General features: G+C 40.2%; 1 protein-coding gene across 1 annotated transcript in view; it reads right to left on the bottom strand.

The window, feature by feature from the left end:
- The window catches only part of LOC113240332 (myosin-I heavy chain), a 28,839-nt gene that overhangs the window by 4,088 nt on the left and 838 nt on the right, over positions 1 to 23,913 (bottom strand). The window contains exons 2-29 of the mRNA XM_026477605.1: positions 23,210 to 23,369; positions 22,265 to 22,455; positions 21,941 to 22,162; positions 21,571 to 21,735; positions 20,897 to 21,139; positions 20,119 to 20,244; positions 19,088 to 19,348; positions 17,732 to 17,865; positions 16,694 to 16,900; positions 15,151 to 15,292; positions 14,456 to 14,688; positions 13,891 to 14,131; positions 13,286 to 13,745; positions 11,803 to 11,986; positions 11,310 to 11,538; positions 10,512 to 10,689; positions 7,076 to 7,230; positions 6,855 to 6,983; positions 6,499 to 6,729; positions 5,732 to 5,967; positions 5,115 to 5,253; positions 4,490 to 4,666; positions 4,261 to 4,408; positions 3,989 to 4,160; positions 2,454 to 2,690; positions 1,271 to 1,439; positions 834 to 1,046; positions 210 to 395 (exon numbers count right to left, since the gene is read on the bottom strand). Coding sequence (XP_026333390.1) covers positions 210 to 395; positions 834 to 1,046; positions 1,271 to 1,439; positions 2,454 to 2,690; positions 3,989 to 4,160; positions 4,261 to 4,408; positions 4,490 to 4,666; positions 5,115 to 5,253; positions 5,732 to 5,967; positions 6,499 to 6,729; positions 6,855 to 6,983; positions 7,076 to 7,230; positions 10,512 to 10,689; positions 11,310 to 11,538; positions 11,803 to 11,986; positions 13,286 to 13,745; positions 13,891 to 14,131; positions 14,456 to 14,688; positions 15,151 to 15,292; positions 16,694 to 16,900; positions 17,732 to 17,865; positions 19,088 to 19,348; positions 20,119 to 20,244; positions 20,897 to 21,139; positions 21,571 to 21,735; positions 21,941 to 22,162; positions 22,265 to 22,455; positions 23,210 to 23,369 — 5,568 coding nt within the window. The remainder of the gene's footprint in view (positions 1 to 209; positions 396 to 833; positions 1,047 to 1,270; positions 1,440 to 2,453; positions 2,691 to 3,988; positions 4,161 to 4,260; positions 4,409 to 4,489; positions 4,667 to 5,114; positions 5,254 to 5,731; positions 5,968 to 6,498; positions 6,730 to 6,854; positions 6,984 to 7,075; positions 7,231 to 10,511; positions 10,690 to 11,309; positions 11,539 to 11,802; positions 11,987 to 13,285; positions 13,746 to 13,890; positions 14,132 to 14,455; positions 14,689 to 15,150; positions 15,293 to 16,693; positions 16,901 to 17,731; positions 17,866 to 19,087; positions 19,349 to 20,118; positions 20,245 to 20,896; positions 21,140 to 21,570; positions 21,736 to 21,940; positions 22,163 to 22,264; positions 22,456 to 23,209; positions 23,370 to 23,913) is intronic.

Below are 23,913 nucleotides of genomic sequence, written 5' to 3'. Positions count from 1 at the left end.
AACTCTGTTCAAACTTTTAAATGAACTGCGTTTAAACTAATAAGTGAATTCGGTTCCAAACTTTGAAATGAACTCTGTACAAACTATTAAATGAACGTGGATCAAACTCTGAAATAACGCAGTTCCAGTGAACTCAGTGAACGCAGTTCAAGTTCAGTATAGATGTCATGCTGTCAAAGAATTTTGGTATGTAGTAAAATTCAACTGACCTGTTCAGCCCGACGCGCAAACTTCCCCTCCTCGCCGGTGTGTAGCGCTGTGCCGCGATACCGTAAATGAGCCAGCAATAACCGCCGTACGGGCTTGCTGGGCGGCAGCGCCGCACCCACAGCGCAACACAGCAGCGCCCAATGCCGCGCCGATACGCGAGACGACGGCTCCGGGTGGTCTGTCGTCTAATCAAATAGACAATTTTTTTGTTTAAATTGAAAATACATCGAGAATGTAATAAAAAAGTTTCTAAAGATTAAAGGGCAAACATTGACTTAAAAATAAATGGACGACGGGTCTAATACAAAAACCACGAACAAAATGTCCCAAGTCAACCTATTTAAACGTAGTGACATGTAAAGGAATATGAAAAAGCTAAAACGTTGAATTTAAATTGTAATGTCATCGCAGTACTGTCTAATTTTGCTTTCTTCGCTGTCAGAAGAAACAAACGAAGACTAAAGCGTGAATGACGCTCTGTATACGATTTTAACGCCCTATAAGTTCGGACACTTTTTAGCGCGGACCCGACGTCCATATAATTGTAAATCAATGAGGGCAAATAAGTATATTCAAACATTGCTGTTCGGGGTACTGAGTGGATCTAAATATTCATTACGTACCTGTTTGATAAGCTGGACGTAGAGCTCGACGAGTAACGAGTCTTTCTGCAGACAGCGCTGTAGTAGAGCCTGCGCAAGTGCGACGCGGTCGTCAGCCTCGCCCTCGCCGCCGCCGCTGCCGCTGCCCACGCTGTTGTTGTTCGCCAGACTAGTCGAGCTGCTCGTCGTGCTGCCGCCCTCACTCGTACTCAAACCCGCGTGGCTCATTATATCCTAAAATTTGTCACGTTTACAGGTTAACATTTGAAAAGAGAAGAATCCTTAACACTATTCTTTTACTGAAAGGGGTTACGAGGAATTCACCTTAAGGGCAAGGAGATCCTAAAAGCCGTGAGTGAACGGATGCACCCACTCCTGTGATTTGGTCGGCGAAACCAATACAATTTATAAGGCTCGGGGAGAGTCGGTGATTGATATCTTGGTCAATGGTGTGTTACCTTGAATATCTGCATGGCGGCGACTTCCTCTGCCTCGTTTAGCTTCGTGAGGCTGTGCGGTAACGTGCGCGACCAACACCAGTAGCCCGGTGGGAAACCCTTGTAACACTCGCCTTGCGTCTCCGCTGCCATGTCTAGACGCACTTTTTCGAGACGGTGCTTGCTTAGTCTGTGCGACAGGAAAATGCAAGTTGGTAGAAACTGACACGGGAGGTAACACTATGTAACAAATTTTCAAAACGTTCTGTTTCTGGTTTTGGTTTCTGTATAATTGAGTAGCAAGTATGTAGAAAAAGGTAGTTACATCCCTGAAAGCTTGCCTTTGTCTTTATCATAATAGTATTTACAAAGTGCTAGCGACTTCTGAAATGTGACAGGGATACCTTAAATCCTATCCGAGTGTAAACGAGTTGTACAATTCATCACAACACCATACCTCAGTTGAAGGCTGAGGTATGGTGTTGTGATGAATTGTATTACAAATCAGAACGCGATTTGTAATACAATTCATCACAACATGTTTTTAAAAGTTACTCAAAATGGATTCGTTAAGTATTAAATTTGTGTGTCCAAGAAAATGGAGCTCATTTCAAGCCACTAATTAGTTAGATTACCATTTTTTTCGTTTTATTAAAATACGTTAAGATTTCATGGTTTTTTTTCCTTTAACCAATTTTGTGAGAGATTTTATTCTTATAATTCACCCTATCGATCGATGCAATAAAAGTGCAGGGTGCATTTTTTTCAGATTAAAGCGGGTTCGATTGCCGCGTGTTGCTACAAATTTTCGAAAATCTATGAAGGCAGTTTTATTTCTTTAAAAAAATAAAGGAATGTTTCCTTTAAGTAAAAATTTCTATCTCCAGTATTTAGAGTACTTTCCCTCAATGGAAAACGCTGTAGGCAACTAAGAGCTACTGAAAGTATGACACTGACTGACATTGACATATCGCCACCGCTCACCCCACCACACCATACCCCGCCCGTGCATAGCTGAAAAGAGTCCGTAACGCATCCCCGCATCGCGCCGCTGCACGTACTCTCACCGTCTAGCTACCTCGGACATCTTTGGTGGAAAATATAGCAGCGTTTCACAGCGCCGCTAGACGTCCTCGCACCGCTATGCTACCTTGCATATCTGGTGGAAAGGCAGCATAATCGGCAAAGTACCAACATGTGATACCTTCTGAGAGTATTCCTCAAGAAGTTGCCGGCGGCCTGTTCCGTAGGCCGGCGCAGTATGCCCGAGTCGACGAGTGCGCGACGGGCGCCCTTGAGCGCGCCCGCGAGACGCGACCGCTCCGCGGCGGGCGCGGCGCGGCGCGGCGGCTCGTCGGCCAGCCCGTTGGCCAGGACGGGGTTGTAAGCTGCCATCAGCCAGGCCGCCTCATGCTTTTGAGGCGACTCTAAGACTATGCATCTGTGGATAAGGCGTCCAGGTTCTCTCTTGTCCAATTCTTATTTATTTATTTAGGAAACATCGAGTATATAATCCGAAATGGAGACGAAATAAAGGCCATCCATCTCTGGTAACTCATTAGGCAAATGGGCCTTCTATCACTGTTAAATATCAATTCTCGTTTGCGCTGAAATCACAAATTAGAAAGCTGAAATAGTACAGCGCCAACAACTGACCTGTGTGTACTTCTCAGTATATTCCAAAAATATTCTGTATAAGATAATATCTCAAACAATGGGGTGCTGTTGCATTCGGTGATGTGGAAAAAACATCAAAACATCTAATTACAAAATAAGTGGAATCACATTTCATGGGTAATTAAATATTAAATATGTAATTTTTCAATTTTCATCCATTATAGCAAAGCTCAAGTAAAACTGTTCGACTTGAAGTGAAACAATTGACGACGCCCGTCAATTGTTTCGAATTCGAGCGGGCCAATCGGAGCGCAGTCTAATTTGGCAGAATAGTGTTCAAACAAATTAAAAGGCATTTCGTCTCCATTTCTGGTTATATACTTGATGTCAGGAAAAGTCTTATACAAATCTTACAGAAAATATATTAACTTAATAACAAACCAGGTTAACAAGGTAAACAAAAAAAATACGTACAAGTGTTACAAATTATGGATATGTACAATGGACACCTATCCAAAATGAAAAGAATTGGTGACACTTATCAGAAAATAAATAAACAATATATTGTAGACGGTAATTAAACCAGCTGTCACAGAGGTTTTAATTTATTCATGGGATCCTCTGTCAAATATAATATCTCTCACTTTTATCTTGTAACTCATCAATGATAAATAAAAATGTCGATTTCTTAGAATTTGTCATTGTAATACCTGCACCAGCGTCTAATGTGTTCTGGCGTAATTTGCAGAACATGGATAACAATAAAAGAGATTCTAGGAATATTAAAGTTAACTAATTGTAGTAATGACTACATTACTCCACGAAGTCTGAGGAGATAGTGGACTACATCAGGCTAAAAACCAAATACACCTTGAGAGTCGAGCGGTTGGATTCCGGCCAAAACGTAAATTTAATTCGTTGGTGGTGAGAGTGCCGATCGAACATCTGACGGCCTTTATGAAGGAAGAGTTTTGGCCGAAGGGTGTCATATATCGGCGGTTCCGCGGCCGGTTACCTGACACCAGATTGCGCCACACGTCACCGACAAGTGCAATACGTGTAGATTAGTTTATTTTATTGTCATATTATATTGTATGTATGTATGTATGTTGACATCCTTACCGATGGCCATCATGCTGTCCATGGTGAGTCAAACTGATGGTGAGCCCATTGTCGACGGGATCCATGAGCAGCGCCGCGATGTTGCTGTACGGATACTCTGCCAGAACGACCTTATCAGCTGGTCGGACCAGCACTACGCCTTCAGAGCCCACTCCGAGTAGAACGTTTGGACCTTTAACAAATTGTATATCAAATGCATCGAAATCAAAATTATAAGGACAAAATAAATACAAACATGAAAACACAACATAAATAAATAAACATCCACTTACCATGCGCCCAATAACCCTTGTAAGTGACAGGGAAGAGCGTAACCCCATACAGCGGGTACTGCATCACGCAAGAGAGGTACAGCGCTTTGGCAGTCAGTTCTGCACGGCCAGCTCCGTATTGACGATGCGCCTGGGCGAGGATTGTAGCCTGTGTACAAACAAGTCGGATTTACATTCACTGGTGAACTGAATTACACTGCAAGATGGCGATATTTAGTATGCAACTGACCCATTGGTGCGCTGGCCGAGCCCTGGCAATGCGTTGCGGCAGAAACTGTTCGGGGTGTGAGTAGTAGGCTCGCGTGTGCGGCGGCGGGGGACTCGGTGGTGGCTCGCCCAGGGACACCTGCGCCTGCAGCCCGGCCAGTTGAAGGGCCACCTTTTCAGATACCGGAAACTCGTCCATCTGCAAACAACAAATACAAGAAACAATTAATCCACTTGTGCCAAATCGTTAACGAGTCTACACTATTTAGTAGCAGTAGAGCTCCTTGTGCTGGCGAAATTACATGCAAATGGGAATTCTCAGGCGCAGTGGCAGTACCCTCAGATCTTTGCGATTAAAAACTCTGAGTGGCACTGCAACTGTTATGGACAGGCGTGTAGTTTATTACCAGGCACACGACCCGTATGTCCCGTAACTTGACATTATAAAAAAATAAGAAAAAATTAAATACGATCGATTCGTTCGATTTCCGGCAGGACCAATTTGGGAAATTTGTCTAAATTGGTTCTGGGTAGTGCCCCTGAGTGAATTCAGTTCTTCTGGTACTCATAGTACATAGTTTCAGACTAGGTAATTGGTGTGGTAGCAGATTATATTACATTCGTTATGATAAAAGCTATGTACATACCTTTACGACGCTGTGCACCGCCTGCGCGTACAGCAAGGCGACTTCGACGGGGTCGTGCGGCAAGTCGCGTCCGCCGCGGAAAAGCCGTCGCTTGAACACGAACCTGTTGTCCGCGGATCCGCCGCCGGGACCTTGTTGCCTGTTGCAAATAAATTAATATTATTTTTAACCGACTTTAAAAAAAGGAGGTTCTCAATTCGACTGTTTTTTTCTTTTTTTGTATGTATGTATATTATGCGATAACTTTTTACTTGCGGCATTTGTGAACCGATTTTCATGATATTTTTTGTTGGAATGAGGGTACCTCAGTAGTGGTCCCATTTAAATTTGAAGAAAACATTCACTTCTAAGGGTAGCAAACTAGGGGATGAATCCGGTTTCACTCACTTTCCAGTAACCAATTTCAATAAAACTTGGCAAATAAATGTACATTCCACGAACTTTAGAGAAAGTTGTAAACGATTATGCACTGTCATGTTCTAGACTGAGAACGGAAATGACGTAGAATGTTCCAGATATAAAAGACATTTTAAGAAAGGTTTAGAAATATTTTACGCTACCGTACGGATCATCAGCGTTCTAAACTTGCGAAAAGTCAAAGGGTCAAAGTAACTCACATTTCCCAGGCGGCGATGACGTCATACAAGTACTGCGTGGCGCGCACGTGTTCCTCCTTGCCCCCTCTCTGTTGGTAGACTGCCCAGCCCACGCGCGACTGCGGCGCCAGTCCTAACTTGTCGGCGAGTCGCGCCGCCGCCGCAGCAGCTGTGTCCGCGGGGTGCACGTCGATGGCCTTTGTGCGTCCGTCCAGGAAGAAAAAACGGCATACTATGGTGCCGAGACGACGCATTGCCTGTTGGACAAATGTAACCGCAACAAACCTTAAAAGCATCGCAACACAGAAATGACGAGCTGGAACCGACTCAAACTTTCTGCGGGAGCTAGATTAATGTTCATGATTAATAATTACGTTGTCTTAGTCAAGAGACGCAGAAGGGCAAGGTACAACGTCCTCGCTAATGAAAGAATGAATGAAATATTTCTTATTGCACGCAAAATTTGCAGTGGCAACATAGAACAGTAACAGTAGTAAGCATAAAATTTAAATTTGTATTGAATTGATATTCAATTATTTTTATGAGAAATTATCCACTAGTTTGTTAATGTATTAATAATTAAGTGTAAAATGTTCAACAGGCGGCCTTACTGCTATGTAGCATATTTTTTCCAGGCAACCTTAGTATAAAAATTAAGGATATGCGAAAGGGCTGCAACCAAAGCATAACTTAAAAAAGAAAATATTTATAGATAGGATACCGATATATTATTATACACAGCGCTTATGTATATGGCTATCAAGTTAAGTCACTAGGAAGTAACGCACCGCGATCTCGACAGTACTGGGTGGGAGCTGCCTCGGCGCAGCCCCCCTGCAGTTGTCCAAGCACCACTGCGCGCAGTGCGCAGAGCGCTGCGCAGGCGTCTGCCGCGCGCGCGCCCGCAGCCACGTGCAGTAGTACTTCTGCAACCCGCGGCTCGGCTGCCACGCCACGGCGCACAGGCAAAGGATCAGCCATACGCGCTCTGCCCATTCTTCCACAGGACATTCCGTTATCTGAAATATTAAATAATGGGATTTTAAACTAAAGAGCTCAAACAAAACGCACATTGGGATTTTTTACACTGACGTAACTAAGGGCTATACAGCCTATCGTTCCGTAGTATTGTTGCAAGACTTGCCTGTCTGACACACTGAACCAATATCTCGTCGCGCAGTTCTTCCCGCTCTAGACCTTTGGCTATAATCGACTGGATCACTTGAGTCTCTTTGTCCACCGTCAGTTCGCCACGCATATACCGACAAAGATCCTGAAATAAACAAGTACAATTTCGTTCAAGACAAGATTCCATCTTTTTTTAATTAAACAATTCCTAAGAAGACAAGCGCACAAAAGGTTTACCCTGAAGAGGTTAACAGCAGCAGTGACGCTGTCGGGGTCGTGCAGCTGGATGTGTGAGGTAGGGATGTTGTTGCCCTTGTGGTAGATGATCATTTCCTCCTTCGTCAGAATCTCCATCGATTTACTCTTGCGAGTCAGTGTTGCTATTATAGTACCTGAGAATATATTTTTTTATTGTTACCGTTAAATCCTGTGTTCAGAGAAAAAACTAAGAGTGAAGTATTTTGGTTCCACTATCTATAGTCTGTCATTTTTGAAGACAGAGTAAAATGACGGTTCATTGCATAAAGTGTTGCTTGCGAGCAGCCAGTGATTGCAGTCGATAAATCTACTATCGACTGAATATTGCGCACGCTTATGGAATAAATAACCGAACTTGTTTCATTTGACTCATTCTCGACCCATCTCGATTCATCCAATTACGGAGCACAAGTTCATTTAAATTGTCAACTTTTTTAAGTTCATATATACATACACTGCATTTAGAACTATGTTTATGAAAAACCAAAGAGGAGACATATTTTAAAATTTTTTATTTCAATTCAATACAGATAATCAAATCCGGCTGTGGTTGTTAAAATGTATATGAATAAAAATTGATCTCGATACTAGTAGGCCAAGTGTAAAAATATGAATGAAGGCAATAAATCATTTAGTAATCATTAGAACCGTTCATTGTTAACGACACCCCCAAAACGACACCCCTGGGGTGTCGTTAACAATAAGCATTTGTTGACGACACCACTAACAAAAAGTGTTGTTACCCTGCTGTATGTTCGTACCTATACCATAATAATTAATAAAATAAAAAGAACCTGTAAAGATATTTTTATTTAATTTGATCGAAGCTCAATAATCCTTATTATTTCAAACATTATCTGTCTTCTTTTTACGACAGGTACGTTGTTAAGTTCTTGACCAATAAATTCTCCGAAATTACGATTTGCTTCTTTCAGGCTTGCTTCATTAGCCATTTCAGGAGTTTGTGTACTGACATTGTGGTCCTTTCCCCAATTATAATTGTCAGATTAAATGCCAACTTCTTTTTTGTTCTGAACCCTTTGTGAAGTTGAGGGATTAACATCAACAGAACAAACATTTACGTCGTGATATTGCTCATAGAGCATTTGAGTATCTTGAGTATCCCAGGTTTGACTACAGGAAGCGTCAAAATCAGCATTTTTATTTTCAAGCACATGTTTGGATCGTTTCGACATTATTTTGACTATTCAAAAATCAACGATTTCACAATTTTTTCCAAATGGCAAATGTTCGAGAATCGCCTGACACGAGTGACAATTTTCTCTTTTTTCAACGAAGTGTATGAACTTTTTGGGATCCAAAACCAAAAAGTTTTTGCTTACTCGTTATTTATTCACTCATCATAGCAAAGTGAGCGAATGTTAATAAACCAAAACGTAAAATATAATAATAATATTTTATCAGTTGGCAACAAAATAAACTGATAGATACCCTGTGAAGGAAAAGTATCTTTAGTTTCTTAATTGCTCCAAGGCTTGGCCTACTGAGAGACTTCCAGACACTAATCCTATCTGGATTTCCATGATCATATTGTCGTTAGTGATCTGCTTTTTTTTCCTTTGTTTTGTAATGGATCCTGACCCTTGGTATGGCATAATTTTATTCAACAGACGTAACAATGTTTTGTTGCTGGTGTTTATGTTTTTATTCAATTTTGAATGATATCCCTCAAGCACGTTGTTGGTGCGATGCCTTTCTCCGAATACGCTAATCACATCAAACGAATGTTTCTTCAACCAAAAAGTTTCCACGTATTTTGTAAATTGTGACATTTCTATATTGCCTGCACACAACGCCTTTATAAATTGCCACCCTTCCATGATAATATGTTGTGAAGGCAGCAACGCTAACGCCTTTGTTAACCCTATAATTCTTTTTTCTGCATAAACTTTTGAATGACCTAATTTATCTGCTTTTTTGTTAATGTTTTTGCACCAGTGAAAGTAACAACCTTTCAAGACAATATTGGGGAATAACATTTTTAATGCGTTCATTGATGCCATTTCAAAATCAGAATGTACTTTAATAGGATTCCACTTAGCAAGTTGCGACTTAATCATGCTGAACAGTTTAAAATAACTACTCTGCCGCCTGTGGGTCATTAGTGCGAACACTAATGGTACAACATTAGTGTTATCCAATGTGCTGCCAATATCTCCGTGTAGAGAGAAAATCTGAGTAAATGGAGTTGGGCACGTTTTAAAAGTGCCGTCTATAAAAAATTCTGTCACATTTGCTATTGCTTGCCTGCAATTATTAGTACAAAATACTAGAACTTTTTCATCCTTGTCACAATAATCTGCTAAAATCTGATCACGGAATTTCAATGGAATTTCTATTTCACTGACAGATTTGTATACCGTTTTTTTTAAATCCAAACTCTTGTTCCGTGCACCATACAAAAAACTAGTTGAATTATTTAATGAGGGTATAGGTATCACTAATTCTAAGCCAGTCTCTTTGATGGAGTTTGTTGCATCGTTGTAAAGTTTCGGTATGGGTTCATCACTTGTTATAACGGTTTCCCTAAGCTCATGCATTATTTTAAGAGCATCATTTTTGTGCACATTTGGCTCACATGTATGTAATTTGCCAAATGCATGTATTTGTTTATCCTGAAACAAGAGCAAACACACAATTCCTCATTTCAGGAGCAAGAAATATGTAGTAGGAAGTGGCCTCTATCTATAGCATACCTACCTTAGTAGTAACTGTTCCATGGCATTTCAACTTTTTGTGAGAGGAACATCTCCAATATACTGTATCCATCTGCATAATTTTTATGTTTATGATATTTATACTTGCCTAAAAGTAAGGCCACTCCGCCATTGGTATTTATTAATCTGAATTCGGACATTGTTAACTTTTTCTTCGAAAGTTATTGAAAATATTAGAAATGTCAATATATTGATTAACTTCACAAATGACACATAATTTATCTCATGAACGTCATAAACGTTATCAGCCAGTGCATTAGAGAAAGAGATAAAAAGATACAATTGCATATGTTTATTAACCATTGAGAGTATACTAGCTCGATAATAAATTCTTAAGCGATAAGTTATCCCAACATTACGGTGGTGTCGTCAACAAATGCTTATTGTTAACGACACCCCAGGGGTGTCGTTTTGGGGGTGTCGTTAACAATGAATGATTAGAACGTAGTAACTTTCTCAATTCAGTATTTTTTGACAAAACTATCTTCTTTCACAATCTATCGACAAAACTATCGATAACAACTACATAACTATTTAAAATTTTATGAAAACTGGCAATCCTACAAATATGTTACTCCGTCTTCAAAAAAAGACTGACTATATAAGACCATAGCTCTAAATTAAAGTAAATAACTCAGTTTGACTTAAACTACACATTTACTCAAACAAATGCTTACCTTCAGGTGACCTAGGATGGTCGTTGAAGTACAATTTGGCGAACTCTGCAAGATCATTAGCAGCGTCGGTGGGCGGGGTGGTTGGCGGTACCGCTGACGTTGGTGGGGAAGCTGCTACCTCCATCTGATGCAGCCGTCGCTCCACACGTTCCTTGCGACGCGCGTTGCGTTCCGTGTTCTGTTGATGGAGTTGTTTTACAAACTTGCTACGTAAAATATCGTATGTCGAAATTGCCAAGTTTACAGGGGAGCGTTTTAAAGTTCTGAATTCACTGAAATGAGCATAACACGTGACTTTAGCATTTTTCAGTTTTATTCGGCGAACTCGTTAGTCACAGAGTATTATAAAATCCTAGATATCGTTTAGATGGTCTATTTGATGATCATTCTTACAGTGAATTCAAAACTTTAAAACGCTCCCCTGTAAACTTGGTAATTTGGACAGTGATACTTTACATAGGAGGGGTCGAATTGATAATCACTTTTCGAATTTCATGAAATAAATTAATCACCTATTAGCTCAGTTTATTATAGATGTATAATTGAAAGCGAGTCGAGTGGTTTGCACACTAGTTTTCAAGGTGTCCCCATCTTCTAGGTCCTGAGTTCGATCCCCCGCCGGGTCAGTGTAGAAACCTAACTTTTCTATATTGTTTCGGGTCTGGATGTTTGTGGCACCATCGTTTTTTCCGACTTTCATAACACAAATGCTACTTACTTTGGGATCAGAGAAACATAATTATGTGTGATGTTGTCTTAAAGCGATAGCTAAAATATAATCCAAAAGAGGAGACTCACGTTACTATCTCCGTTGACAATCGGCGGCGGGCTCATGCATGTGTCCATTGGCACGGGCGGCGGTGGCGAGGGCGCGGCTAAGTGCTGCGGCGCGGCGGCCCCGCCAGTGGGCATAGACTTCTGTGACGTCATGCTGCTAGTCATTGATCGCGGTGCCACGTTGTTGGGTAGTGGCGGTAGAGGAGCCTCGGGTTCCGCTTCTATTTTCTCTGGCTCATTCATAGGGAATCTACAATAAATTTCAACAGGTTACCGTTTACCGTCCGTCCGACCTGTTGTCACAACATGTGTTTTTCTTCCACTCTCCGCTATCAGCCGTTATTGCCATACTCAAACCCATCTTTTCTTTGACCTTCCTTTCCCCTTATAACTGTAGTACACCATTAAAATGGAAAATCCAAACTGCTTTTTTGCAGTCGCAGTCGGTATTCAGCTCATGAGAGTACACATTTAAGTATCTAATATTCGCGCAAAAAGTAACATGGACACTTACCCATTGTTCTCTGGCAACAATGGCGGCGGTGGCGGAGATATCGGGGCGGGCTCCTTAGCCGGCGCTTCGGCTCCAGGCGGACGCGGGATCACTGACTCGTATATCGGCTCCTTTCGGCGACCGTTCAGGACTGATAGCTTGCCGTTTGGTATCACGCCGTTCGTCATCTCTGGTGGGGTTATATCTGGCAAAGAGTTATACACCTCGGCACTTATATGGAAATTCTTGCCATCACTAGAGGCGCTGCACAATTTGTCAAATAATTCATTCGGTTATGTAAACTCGTGGCAGAGGTTATACGTTATAAATAAAATTTAAATCATGATTTTTGTTGATTCAAGAAATTTGGTAAAATTACAGGCACAACAGCCTTGTCAACTTATGTCTCTGGGTGCCGTCACCCTGACGCAGTGGCAGTGCCCTTCAGATCTTTGCGATGCGATTTAAAGCTCTGAGTGGCACTGCAACTGTTATGGACAGGCGTGTAGCTTACCATCAGGCGCACGACTTGTTCGTCCCGTTACTTGATATTATAAAAAAAACTGTCAGAAGCATTTAGAGTTTCCTATTCAGTTTCAATGTCTGTATGTGTTGTATATTTCGCCATCCCCGGAGAACAAAAAGATAACTGCCATTATACAATTTTAGTGTTATATCATATTGAAGATCTTTAGGTACCAATACATCTTTTCAATTGTTTTCGTGATTTTTAAGCAGTTACGGAATAACAAAATAATACAATAATATATCGAGTTCTTAGGTTTTCGCGATTGTTATACATAGGAATGAGATTCGCATGGGACCTGTAAAGGGCCCGAAACGTCGGTTTGTTTGAAAAAACAAATATACGCGATTTAAATCCGGAAAAATAGTTTCATTCCTAATACAATAATATTCAAATTTTCTACCCATGCCCAAGTGCACAGAATAAGGTTATATGACAATATTAAACTAAATGAGTTAAGTTTCTTATGTCCTCGTAAAAATAATTACGCGAAGTAACGATACACGCAGTTATCATATTTTATTCCCGTTTCAAACTGTTCGGGTTGTTCTTATAATAAAGCAAAGTAAAGCAAAAGTTGATTATCATATCATGGTTTCATTGTAACAGCAGAATAAAAGACCTTTCCAAAAAAAAGTAAGTCTAACGGTTTAACTTGTTTTCGGCTTGGACATAACGAGAATAAAATGATAATCCACAATATAAACCCAAGAAGATGATTCATTTTGACTAATTATTTATTATTGAAATATCTCCATTTTGGCTTAACTTACGACTGTTTCATTTACAATATAGAATGCACAAAAAATATTCTTTCCTTAAAGCTAACTATTAATCTACCTACGTTCAGTATTTAAGAATTATCAATCAAAACATGTTTTTTATTCCTGAAATATTACTTTGTTGCAATTATCATTTTCTTCTCCGGGGATAGCGATTTTATATTCACCACCATTCGTAAGAGCTAACAAAACTCACCTTTGGCATTGGCATTAGGGGGTGGCGGCGGTGGGCCAGCCGGCTCTGGCAAAGTATTCGCCGGCGGCGGCGGGAATACAGCCATAGGTGACTCCTCTGGTATGTCTAATGGTGGCGGAGGCGGCGGCGGGAGTATGAGAGATGACGTCATAGAGTCCCCATTGGACATTGGAGAGATGCCTTGCGTCATCGACGCGGTCGACAAGCCGTTCATTGACGAAGTCATCGACGTGATGCCGTTGATAGACGATGTCATAGATGACGTCATGGGTGCAATAGGTGGGATAGGCAGAGAGGAAGGAGGCGAAGGTGGAATAGGCATTGTGGGAGCCGCGGGAGGGATAAGCAGTGAGGGAGGCGAGGGTGGAATAGCTTCGGATGGAGCTCCGTCCGGCTTGCGTTGTGATTCTGTGCGCTCTTTGCTCAGTTCGTTCATTTCTGCTGCTAGCACGTGTTCCAGCTGTGAAATAATCCGATCGAATGAAATTTGCAAGCGACAAAAAAACCGCCAAATTTTCAGAAATTGCATGAACCTACTTCGAACTCCAAACACTTGTAAATGCTTTTTGAAACAATTAACGTTAATAAATAATTAACAATCATACTTCTTGATGCAAATCATCAGCCAGTCTCGCCATAGAATCGCCGATCTCGGCGATGGTCGGTTGATGCGAGTCAGGCTGTCCGTCAGGCGCGCCGCGCTGCGTCGGCACATCCGCGAGGAAGTCGAACAGGTTGTCCAAGTTGACAGAGTCCGCGCGATTTGCTGCAGGTGCTGTGAGGCCTCGTAACTGGTCGGCCATGTTTTCCAGTTCTACGCGTTCTTGGTTGGCTTTTTCGGCAAGACTGGTGGAAAAACTAGTCGTTAATCTATTTTGCAAAAAATTACATTGCTTTCTAGGTAACGCGTGAATAACAAGATGTCAAGAAGTTACTGCGTTCTGGTTTCGAAGGGCAAGGGTGAATTTACAGGCACATGAGACTTGTCAACTTATATCCCAGGTTGACAAGCGTGGCACACTGACAGTCTCCCTCAAATCTTTGCGATTTAAAGCTCGAGTGACACTGCAACTGCTATGGACAGGTGTGTCGCTTAACACCAGGCGCACGACTTGTTCGTCCCGTCACATGGTATCACAAAAAATGCTAACGAGTTATATTTTTACAAACCTATTCCTTTCTTCCCTCAACTTGATCTCCTGGTTGACCCTCTTCATCTCTCTCAAAGCCGCAGCGACTTCCCTGGCAAATGCGCCTCTCAAGTACCGCTGCAAGATAAGAGCGGAACGGCGAAGTCTCAAGAAAGCAGCGCGCTCCTTCCAGCCGCGACACGCTGCTTGCAGCACTACAACTGCATTGCGCCATTGGAGATATTGGCGTCGCTTTAAGGTGCCCTTGTACCACTGTACCAAAAAATGTTAGTCAATATGCAGAAAATAACACTATTTAAAAAAAATTTCAAAATGATTCAGTGTCTGGGTTTGTTTACTTGAGGAGCAAGTATGTAGAAAAGAGTGGCTGAACTTTTTGTGGCTGTTACAGTGGTATTTACACAGCTGCCTATTTGCACAGATGCATATTGAAATTTAGAATCTCGCAAATCTGCGCATTTCTAGATAGTTTGTTATCAATTTGCAGAACTTTGGCTGAAATGTACTACTGATTTGAAATACAACATGTGTTCCCTTTTTATTTTTACATACAAATAAACCCAAATATTTGTACCTTTTCTTAATAGTGCGCACGGTGCCAAGGACTGCAATAAATACGGCAGTTTACGGTTTTATGGTTTACTACTGTTTTTATGGGAGGTATTGAAGATCCTACAACAAATCCAATTGTTATGAAAACAAAGTTCAGCATACCTTCTGTATTCGCAACGCAGATGATTGTATCAATGCTGTCCTCATAGCCTCAAGCGGCGAGTGCACAGAGCTCCTCATGAATATCTTCGTATGACCGACTTGCCAGTCATTGTTCGGGGCATTTACTAGCGCCATTATTGCTCTGCAAGGAAACCAACGATGCCGTATTTAATTCTCACTATATGCTTCGAAGCAATGCACACAATTTTTGCGTACTAACATTGTATAATCAACATCAACCGTAACAAACAGCGGTGGCCCGATTTATGTAAGACCCGTATTTGAAGCTATCAGCGCAAAAGTAAAGTCACATACATTTAATTTTTTTGTACAATGTTACTTTAGATGATAAAGTACATAATTATTATATGTATGCATGCTATTTTCATGTGTAAAAAATTATAATCTGTTTAAAGGCAAAAAAACCACATAAGTGGCATTTTTCATAAAAGGTCTAATTAAATTATAGTTATATATAGCTATGGTAAGAGAATCACTATCTTTCTGCAGGTGAAACTCAATAACAAAGAAGCTATAAACTCAATATCTGCCGAAAGATGATGATTTTCTTATATCAGGCACATAATTTCGAGATTTTAGTGGAAAACGTCACTCATGTGTTTGTTCAACAGGGTTCAGGATCCTTTTCATGAGCACTAGTCCCGGTTGCATAATAGTTTTAGAAAAAAATGTTATTTACTAAATAAATAAAGTGCTATGGACGAATATTCCGAAATGAAGGTATTTGAATTTTTTACCTTTAAGCAGACGATATTATTTTACTTTGTTTATTTTTCTTTTTAAGTATGGCTGTATTTATTCCTTACAATATAAATGGAATACTTACCGTTTATTATTTTACTTATTTACTTACAGCTTACTCTATGTGTTAGTATGGTTAGTGTTATCTTAATTTATAGTTAGTATATTATTACTTTACCTACATAAAATTAATATTGCTAATTTGAAATTCCTCATTAACTTCTATATGAATTTCACTGGATAGGGTAACATGACCTTTACGCTGATAGCCTTACAAACGGCGCCTTCAAATTAGAGGCTTATAGTAGCGATGCAGTAGCGCATCTGTTAATGTTATACAATGCCACAATATCCAGTCTGCAAAAGAGGCACGCGCGTGGTGCGACTGTACCGCTGCAGCTGCGCTTCTAAATATTGTTTGAAAATTAGTAGGGGCGCGGCTGCAGCGTAGCATCGATATTAAGATCGTACTTTAGTCCGTCTCTGTTTTAATAAATACCACATCTGTATATTAACGGTTGCCGAAATTTGCACTTATTGACAAACGCCACTGAGCACATGAGCTACGGCTCAAGATCTATTTCAAGATCTGAGTGAAATTTTAACCGATACACACTACTTAATACTAGACTGAGGTGCTTTTTTTTGAAGCGGGCCTAAAATTCGATTCTATTACTCGGGTCATATTTAGTACCAGGTTTTGTATGTACATAATATACATTGCATAATAAATGGGGAATAAATCTTTTTTAAATGAAAATAATCAATTTTCGATACTCACGCAATATCCGGGTTCTTAGGCCTCGGATGCGGCAGCAGACACCGATATCGCGCTTGGAAGATCGGCGTCGGCAGATGAACGGGATAACCATCCCTCCTAATCTTCACTATTTCGTTCATGCCCAAGTACTGCAGTTGTTCCAGTACCAGCTGATCGTTGTACGTACCCGCTTCTTTGTCTTCGTTCGGCTTTATGCATCGTACGTACCTGGTGGTGAAAACCATGTGTACTGCGTAACTTACTTTCGTACTTCGGTCTCACTTCGTTTTCGTGTCCCGGGGAAAAAAAAATCGAGACTCTCGGACTAATTCAAAAGTAGGTTTCCATATTTACAGGCCAGGCATTTGGGTAGTCGAAATATTATGGCATTTTAATGGAGTTCTTTATTAACACAAATTATAAAAGCTAAAGTTATTTATGAAATTTTCACTATCTTATTAGGAATAAAGGGTGTTTAATGTTTCAGTTAGAGAGCGCCAGATTTTATTACTATCGTTCTTCAATCTGTGCAGGTTATACTAAGATTAATTAAGCTCCACTCTACAGTGTTGCCATATCCATGTAATGTTGATTTAGCAGATATTTAAGTTCTGTACAAATACTGGCAAAGCAAAAGATACTCATAGTACATTGTGTTAAAGGTGTCTTATCAATTAAACATTGCTTTAAGGCGTACTCAAAATCAATGTACGAGGACATTAGTCTCAAATCTCTCGATATTCTCCTCGATATTGGTCTTTAATCTCGAAAATGCCATAAAATCGTCTTGAATCCCGAAAATGCCATAAAATCGTCGAGACTCCCGAAATTTTCGAGGCAGAGATTCCCGGAATGAAAGCCCTATTAGGCGCTACCATAGCGTCGTGTGATCATTCGTACAATGTTATTTAGATGTAGTCATTAAACATTTGACTAAATAGTAATCAAAATGTGCAAAACAGGACAAAAAAGGACCTTAGTAACAAGTATTAGGATTAACATTTGCAATAAAAATATTGGCATATGAGCGATCAATCTGTTTTATGAAATTATTCTTACCAGACATCTGTAGCTTGTAACATATCGACAAGCGATTGCAGTTGCGCTCTGAACGTGTCCACGACTGTCGGTCGCCCTTTCGACGTGCCTCGTTGCGTTGTGCTCGTCGAGTTTGGACTCGACAGTGACATGTCCTGAAATAGGTTATCCAATGTAGAAATATATTCAGAAGGTAAAAATAACACAATTATTTTGACGACTTCTATGGCTCAACGGTTAGGCACTATGGGCGCTATCAGAGGAGGTCCTCGACTCCCGGTGGCACTAACATGAGAAAGGTAAGTAGGTATTTAAATTGCTTTTCGCATAGTATTACAACATCTTCCCTACTGTAGCCCAACGCATTTGATGTTCGGCGATACGATCACCCGTGAAGGTTTTACGCTGCAATATACATGGTTGTTTAAAAAATGTGATTGTTATTATAATCGTTTATTAATATTAATAGATAAGCAACAAAGATTTACATGTGTTGCACAGCCAAATATTTACGTGACACTATATCTTTAGACGTTTTTTCTAATATTAAATTTAATTATGTCATATGTTCGCATTCGGATGAACAATTTGGTCAAAAAATGGAAAACGTGAACATGAGTGTGATTTAAATTTAACTTAATAGGTCAAATAATAATTTATCTAAAATATTGTTGCGTAACTTATTTCACATGGCACACAGAATAGTTTGTGTGTACCATTATAAATGCATACAACGGTTATCGCAAAATTGGCTGAACGTATTGAAAAATGTCTACTTTAGCGTTCGGTCCCACAAAAGACGCGTGGTTGCGGGATGTGGGCCGTGGCGCCCGCTTCCCCGCAAATACCGCACCATAGCTCTGTGAAGTAAGTATATTCGTCTCGCAATTGTATGGTTTGCAAAACTGTGATCAGTTCGGGTAATCTGGGTAATGCCCCTGAGTTAAAAAGGGAATATTCTAGTTTTGAGACCAGGAAATTGGTGTGTTTGTCTGGTATGTTCTTATTATTTTCCATGGTTCAGTGCCGACTGCTAACAAAGGGTCATTTGCAATATTGCGCTCTTTTTCTCGGTAAGTATTATTATCTTTTTTGATTGTGGAAAGCCAGTTATATACGTATCAAGTGCAGAGATTTTACATGTTGCATGCAACTGTGAACATTCTCAAGGATAAGGTAGGGTCAACTACACCAATAACTAGTGAATTCCTTGTAATATGTGTACCAGGGCAATGGAATATACTCCGAGGCATTTCCCAGAAAACTCCGAGGACTAATTTAGGAACGTTCATTTCCTAAATTGGTCTAAGCGGGACCGTGTCATCCAACGTCCGCAATGCAAACCGTTGAGCCACTGAGGTCAGACAATCAACAAACCTGTCCCGGAGGCGCCAACTCTTGCACATAGTCCGCCAGCTCCCTCACAAAAGGATTAGCAGACCTGCTGAGATGATCAATAAAGGCATCCTGCTGTGTATCTCTGTTCTTATCGACGAAACCCTGGACACTATATGTCACGGCTCCAGCGTAATGGTTGACTCCGAATTCTTCTTCCCATTTTCGACGAGATCCTTTCACGAAGCTTTGGTGGTCGCCGAATTCGCTTTGTATATTTGTTAGGTACGCTCCATCTGATCCCTATAAAACACGTTCTTCATTCAAATTCCTTTTTGTATTTAAACTTTCGAGATGAAATTTAATCCCAAAAATGTAACCAAAGGTAGCAGACATATTTTTCATAATTACGAATATCAACAGTCGATCATATTATAATTAATTATCTTAAATGTAAAATTTCATAATGTTCCTTTAAATTAAGACATATCTTACTTAAAAGGAATCAATCCTTATAATTTACCCTTATGATGGGCGTCATAAAAATCGAGCATGTATTTTTTTTTTGGTGGGGTCGATTCCCACTTGAGGCAAGCTACTTTTGAAGTCTTTGAATGCAGTACATTAATAATCTACATGAAGGAAAATATTCTATCCTATTTATTTTATAGTAATATAGTATACATTAATTTAAACTTTCACGTTTTAATGAATTTCCTGCATTTGTAATACAATTTTGTCTATTCCATTATTTTTTAACCGAATTCATCAAAAGGAGGAGGTTCTCAATGCGAGTGTATTTTTTTTTATGTATGTTACGCGTTGTGAATCGATTTTGAAGATTCTTTTTTTTTACACCCTGTATAAAGCTCCCACTAATATGCAACAAGCCTCTGTCACGCTGTACATGATTCAGATTTTCATGCTGCGTTGTCGTATCGTATGAAGATCTACTCATCTCTAAGATTACCTTAGGGTTCAATTACAATTTCTCTTTGTAAGTTAGCCATAAGATTATTACTTTAGTGGAAGATGTTTGTGAAGAGGCAATAAAGATTTAATATTATTGTTACCTTTGGCATATGGCACTGTTCACTCAACAGTTTGAGCAAGCATCTCGGTGGTTTCTCCAACAATTCCAGACAAGAACTGTTATCGGTGAACTGAATTTGGTTGTACACGATTCCTTCTTGGCGGTACTGAATAGGACGACATTACATTTGTTAATAAACGCTTACCACTATTGAGGCTATCAGCGCAATAAAATATTTTCTACCATATCACTTTAACTAATACTAAAATACATGATTATTTTGTATTTGGCTGCCTTTTGTCATGTATAAAAAATAATAATTAAATACTTTGGAAAATAAAATATTTTTTTTGTTTTTGGTATTGATTGGCTTTGCCTTCGCATTTAGCTAATGAAAGGTTTGAGAAAGCAGAATTACAGATTATGGAATAGGTGCGGAATTTGGGTGAAAAAGATTATGGTAGGTTGGGTAGGTGCGTAGCTATTATAAATCGGCATACATATTAAAGATTGATATTATTTTCGACAAATGAGGCCAGTACATTATAAACATCTTTGTTACATAAATACAGTAAACTTGTTACGGAGGTGGGTAGTGGGACACTGATTGACAGGAGTTCGGATATGGAAAGTATCGTGGTCAATTGAGAGGCAGAAGAAGAAGATATGGTTTAGATTCCCATAGGCCCCGCGTGAGCATGCAAGGTCAAGAACAATTTCGACTTTGAACAGGTGCACTGGAGTTGTCAATATTGCCTCAATTAATAAAAGGCCTCAAGCACACTGGTGAGTTCTCGATAAGAAGCCTCGATACTTACGATCTCTTGTTCCAGAGCAAAAACGTAATTATTAAAGAACATATGCAATTTCTCGTTCGCGTAGTTGATGCAGAGTTGTTCCAACGAGTTGGCAGTGAAGTTCTCGAAGCCGAAAATGTCCAGTACGCCAAGAGCTCGAGGTGCGTCATGGCCTGGTGTCGAACAGCTGTTAACGTGTCTGACGAGCCAGGCGAAAGTACGAGCGTAGAGCGCACGCGCCATTGCGTGACGGTTCTCGCGAGCCTGGACCAAAAAGAAGCACTTAAATGCTTGAGGCTTTCATTCGTACAGCCAGTTTAATGTCTCGTACAGCAGTCAGATTTTTTGTAACTCAAATTAACGACGGACAAGAAACAATAGTAGCAGTAGAGCTCCTTGTGAAAGAGCTCGTCCAGGGAAGTACTGCCACCTTACCTATTTCTGCCGCCAAGCAGTAATGTCACCATTGCTGTGTTCCGGTTTCGAAGGGTAAGGGTGCTGGTGAAATTACAGGTACATGGGACTTGTCAACTTATGTCTCAGGGGAACCGACGCAGTGGTAGTGCCCCTCAGAAATTAAAGCCCTGAGTGGCACTGTAACTGTTATGGACAAGCGTGTTGCTTACCTTCAGGCGCACGACTTATTCGTCCCGTCACTTGATGTTATAAAAAAAAAAATAAAAAAAATATGGTACCTCATGTAATCGCAAAGGAATATCTGTGACATTCCCTCGAACGTTGATCTGTCGCTCCAACAGAACTCTTCTAGCCGTCTCTGGTGGAAGGCCAAGCAAATTTGCAACTGCATCCACTGCTTCAGCGTCGTCAGGCGCTAGAGTTGTTCTTTCCCCGTCTACATCCTATGAAAGACAAAGTATGCAATATTATACAGTATGGACATAAATTGCTCGCACTAAAAAAACCTGATCGGATGCTAAAATACAAAGTACAACCCACTATCAGTGCTTAACAAATCCAAAAAGTACGTAGTAAACTGACAGCCAGATGTAAACTTGTTGTGGCATTCGTACGAAAACTAAGAAATACCAGCAGTTTTTAACATACCTGGAATTGAACATTTCCAAGCCACAAAATAGCTGCAAGTACTTTAAACAGTCCCTCACACATATGCGGCGGCACTTGCAATACGGTAAGCGCGAGCTGTAACGCTTCCAACTTGCCCTGCTCCCCCCCGCGGCCCTTCCGCGTCTCTTCGTCCTCAGGCCGTAAGTATTTATATTGGACATCGTCACGAAGACGTAGGGTTTGCCTTAATTCCGCATTATGCTGTAATTTAAAAATAGCTTTAATACCAAGTGTAAGAAAATTCACATACTCGGCAATAACATTTCATTTGTCTGATATATCATGACGATTATCTTTATTTACCTTAGCTCCCTCAACAAGCTGATAGAAGACGTGATAGTTGGTCTCACGCGGCGACGGACCGGTGATTCTGGCGCGTTCCAGCAGAAAATCCCTAAGCACAGCGCCTCTTATACCACCTCGGTTGTCTAATCGTACTTCGACGAATTTGCCGAAGCGCGATGAGTTATCGTTACGGACAGTTTTTGCGTTACCTGGGAATAGTTGAGTCAAACTGTGTAAATCTGAATATTGGGTTTTTCAAACACAGGTGTACAGACGACATGGTTACGTTAGTATTTGTCTTGAAAACAGTGATACATTTTATAATAAAATCAAAGACAGTGCTAATTAACAAGACAAGAAGGTTTATGACTTAGCGGTCGCGAGGAACCCAGTTATGTTATGGCCTCTGTTATTCTGCCATAACCTTGTGAAAGTATCGTAATTAAATATTTATTTTAGGACATCGAGGCTTAGTGTAGGTAAGGTAATTAAGATATTTTATTTTAGAACATGGAAACTTAGCATAATTAACCCCATCAATATCAATCCATTCCAAGCGCATGAGTCTGCTGTGTAAGCAGCCATTCGCGACAATATTCACGATAAGTTGAAAGTGCATGTTCAAATTGTTTTACAAAAAATAAAACACAAACGCCCACACTCATAGCCCCGCATTAGGGAAACCCTGTATCGCGGGTGCCATGGACACACACACATAGACAACCACAAATTATACCCAACTCACGAGAGAAATAAATGTAGGCCATACACACATTTCTCCTGGCCTGGAAATTGAACCCAGGACCTCTGCGTGGCAGTCCTGTATGGTAACCGTTCAGCCACAGAGGGAGTTCTGATTTGTTTTGATTTGATTAAATTGATTAAAATCAATTAACTGTGGCCGTTTTTATTATAGGCCAAAATCGAAGACTATTTCAACGGCAATAGTATTAAAATACGTACCAAAAGCTTCTAAAACAGTATTGGCTTCTAAAATCTGCTGTTCAGCCCAAGAAGCCTGACCGCCAGCCGCGCATAGATACTGCAATATAAATTTGGTGGTCTCCGTCTTGCCGGCTCCACTTTCCCCTGATATTACTACCGATTGATTCTTTTCTCCATTCTACAGAGAAAAAGGAACAAGATTTGAAATAACTCCAATAAGCGTGTTATAACTTTACGTGTTAATATATTACATATTGGTAACACTATCATACGCATCTAATTTTAAAATAGTGAAGGACAACTTCTAGTGATAGTAGACTCAATACTACTGACAAAACGCCTCCAATGTGCGGAAAAATTTTAATCATATATCGAGTATATAAAGAAATAGAGACGAAATGTCATTTAATTTGTTTGAAAACTATTCTGCCAAATCATTACGGTGATAACAGCGCTCCACTGGCCAGCCCGAATTCGAAACAGTTGACGGGTGTCGTCAATTGTTTCACTTCAAATGGACCAGTTTAACTTGAGCTTTGCTATAATAGATGACAATTGAAAAATTACATATTTAATATTTAATTACCGATGAAATGTGATTCCACTTGTTTTGTAATTAGATGTTTTGATGTTTTTCCCACACCACCGAATGCAACAGCACTCCATTGTTAGAGATATTATCTTTATTACAAATACAGAATATTTTTGGAATATATGGAGAC

Source organism: Hyposmocoma kahamanoa, unplaced genomic scaffold (genome assembly GCF_003589595.1).
Source record: "Hyposmocoma kahamanoa isolate Upper Pololo Valley unplaced genomic scaffold, ASM358959v1 132, whole genome shotgun sequence".
In the NCBI taxonomy this organism is placed as follows: domain Eukaryota; kingdom Metazoa; phylum Arthropoda; class Insecta; order Lepidoptera; family Cosmopterigidae; genus Hyposmocoma; species Hyposmocoma kahamanoa.
The sequence above is the reverse complement of the archived record's forward strand: the minus strand, read 5'-3'. Positions and strand labels throughout refer to the sequence as shown.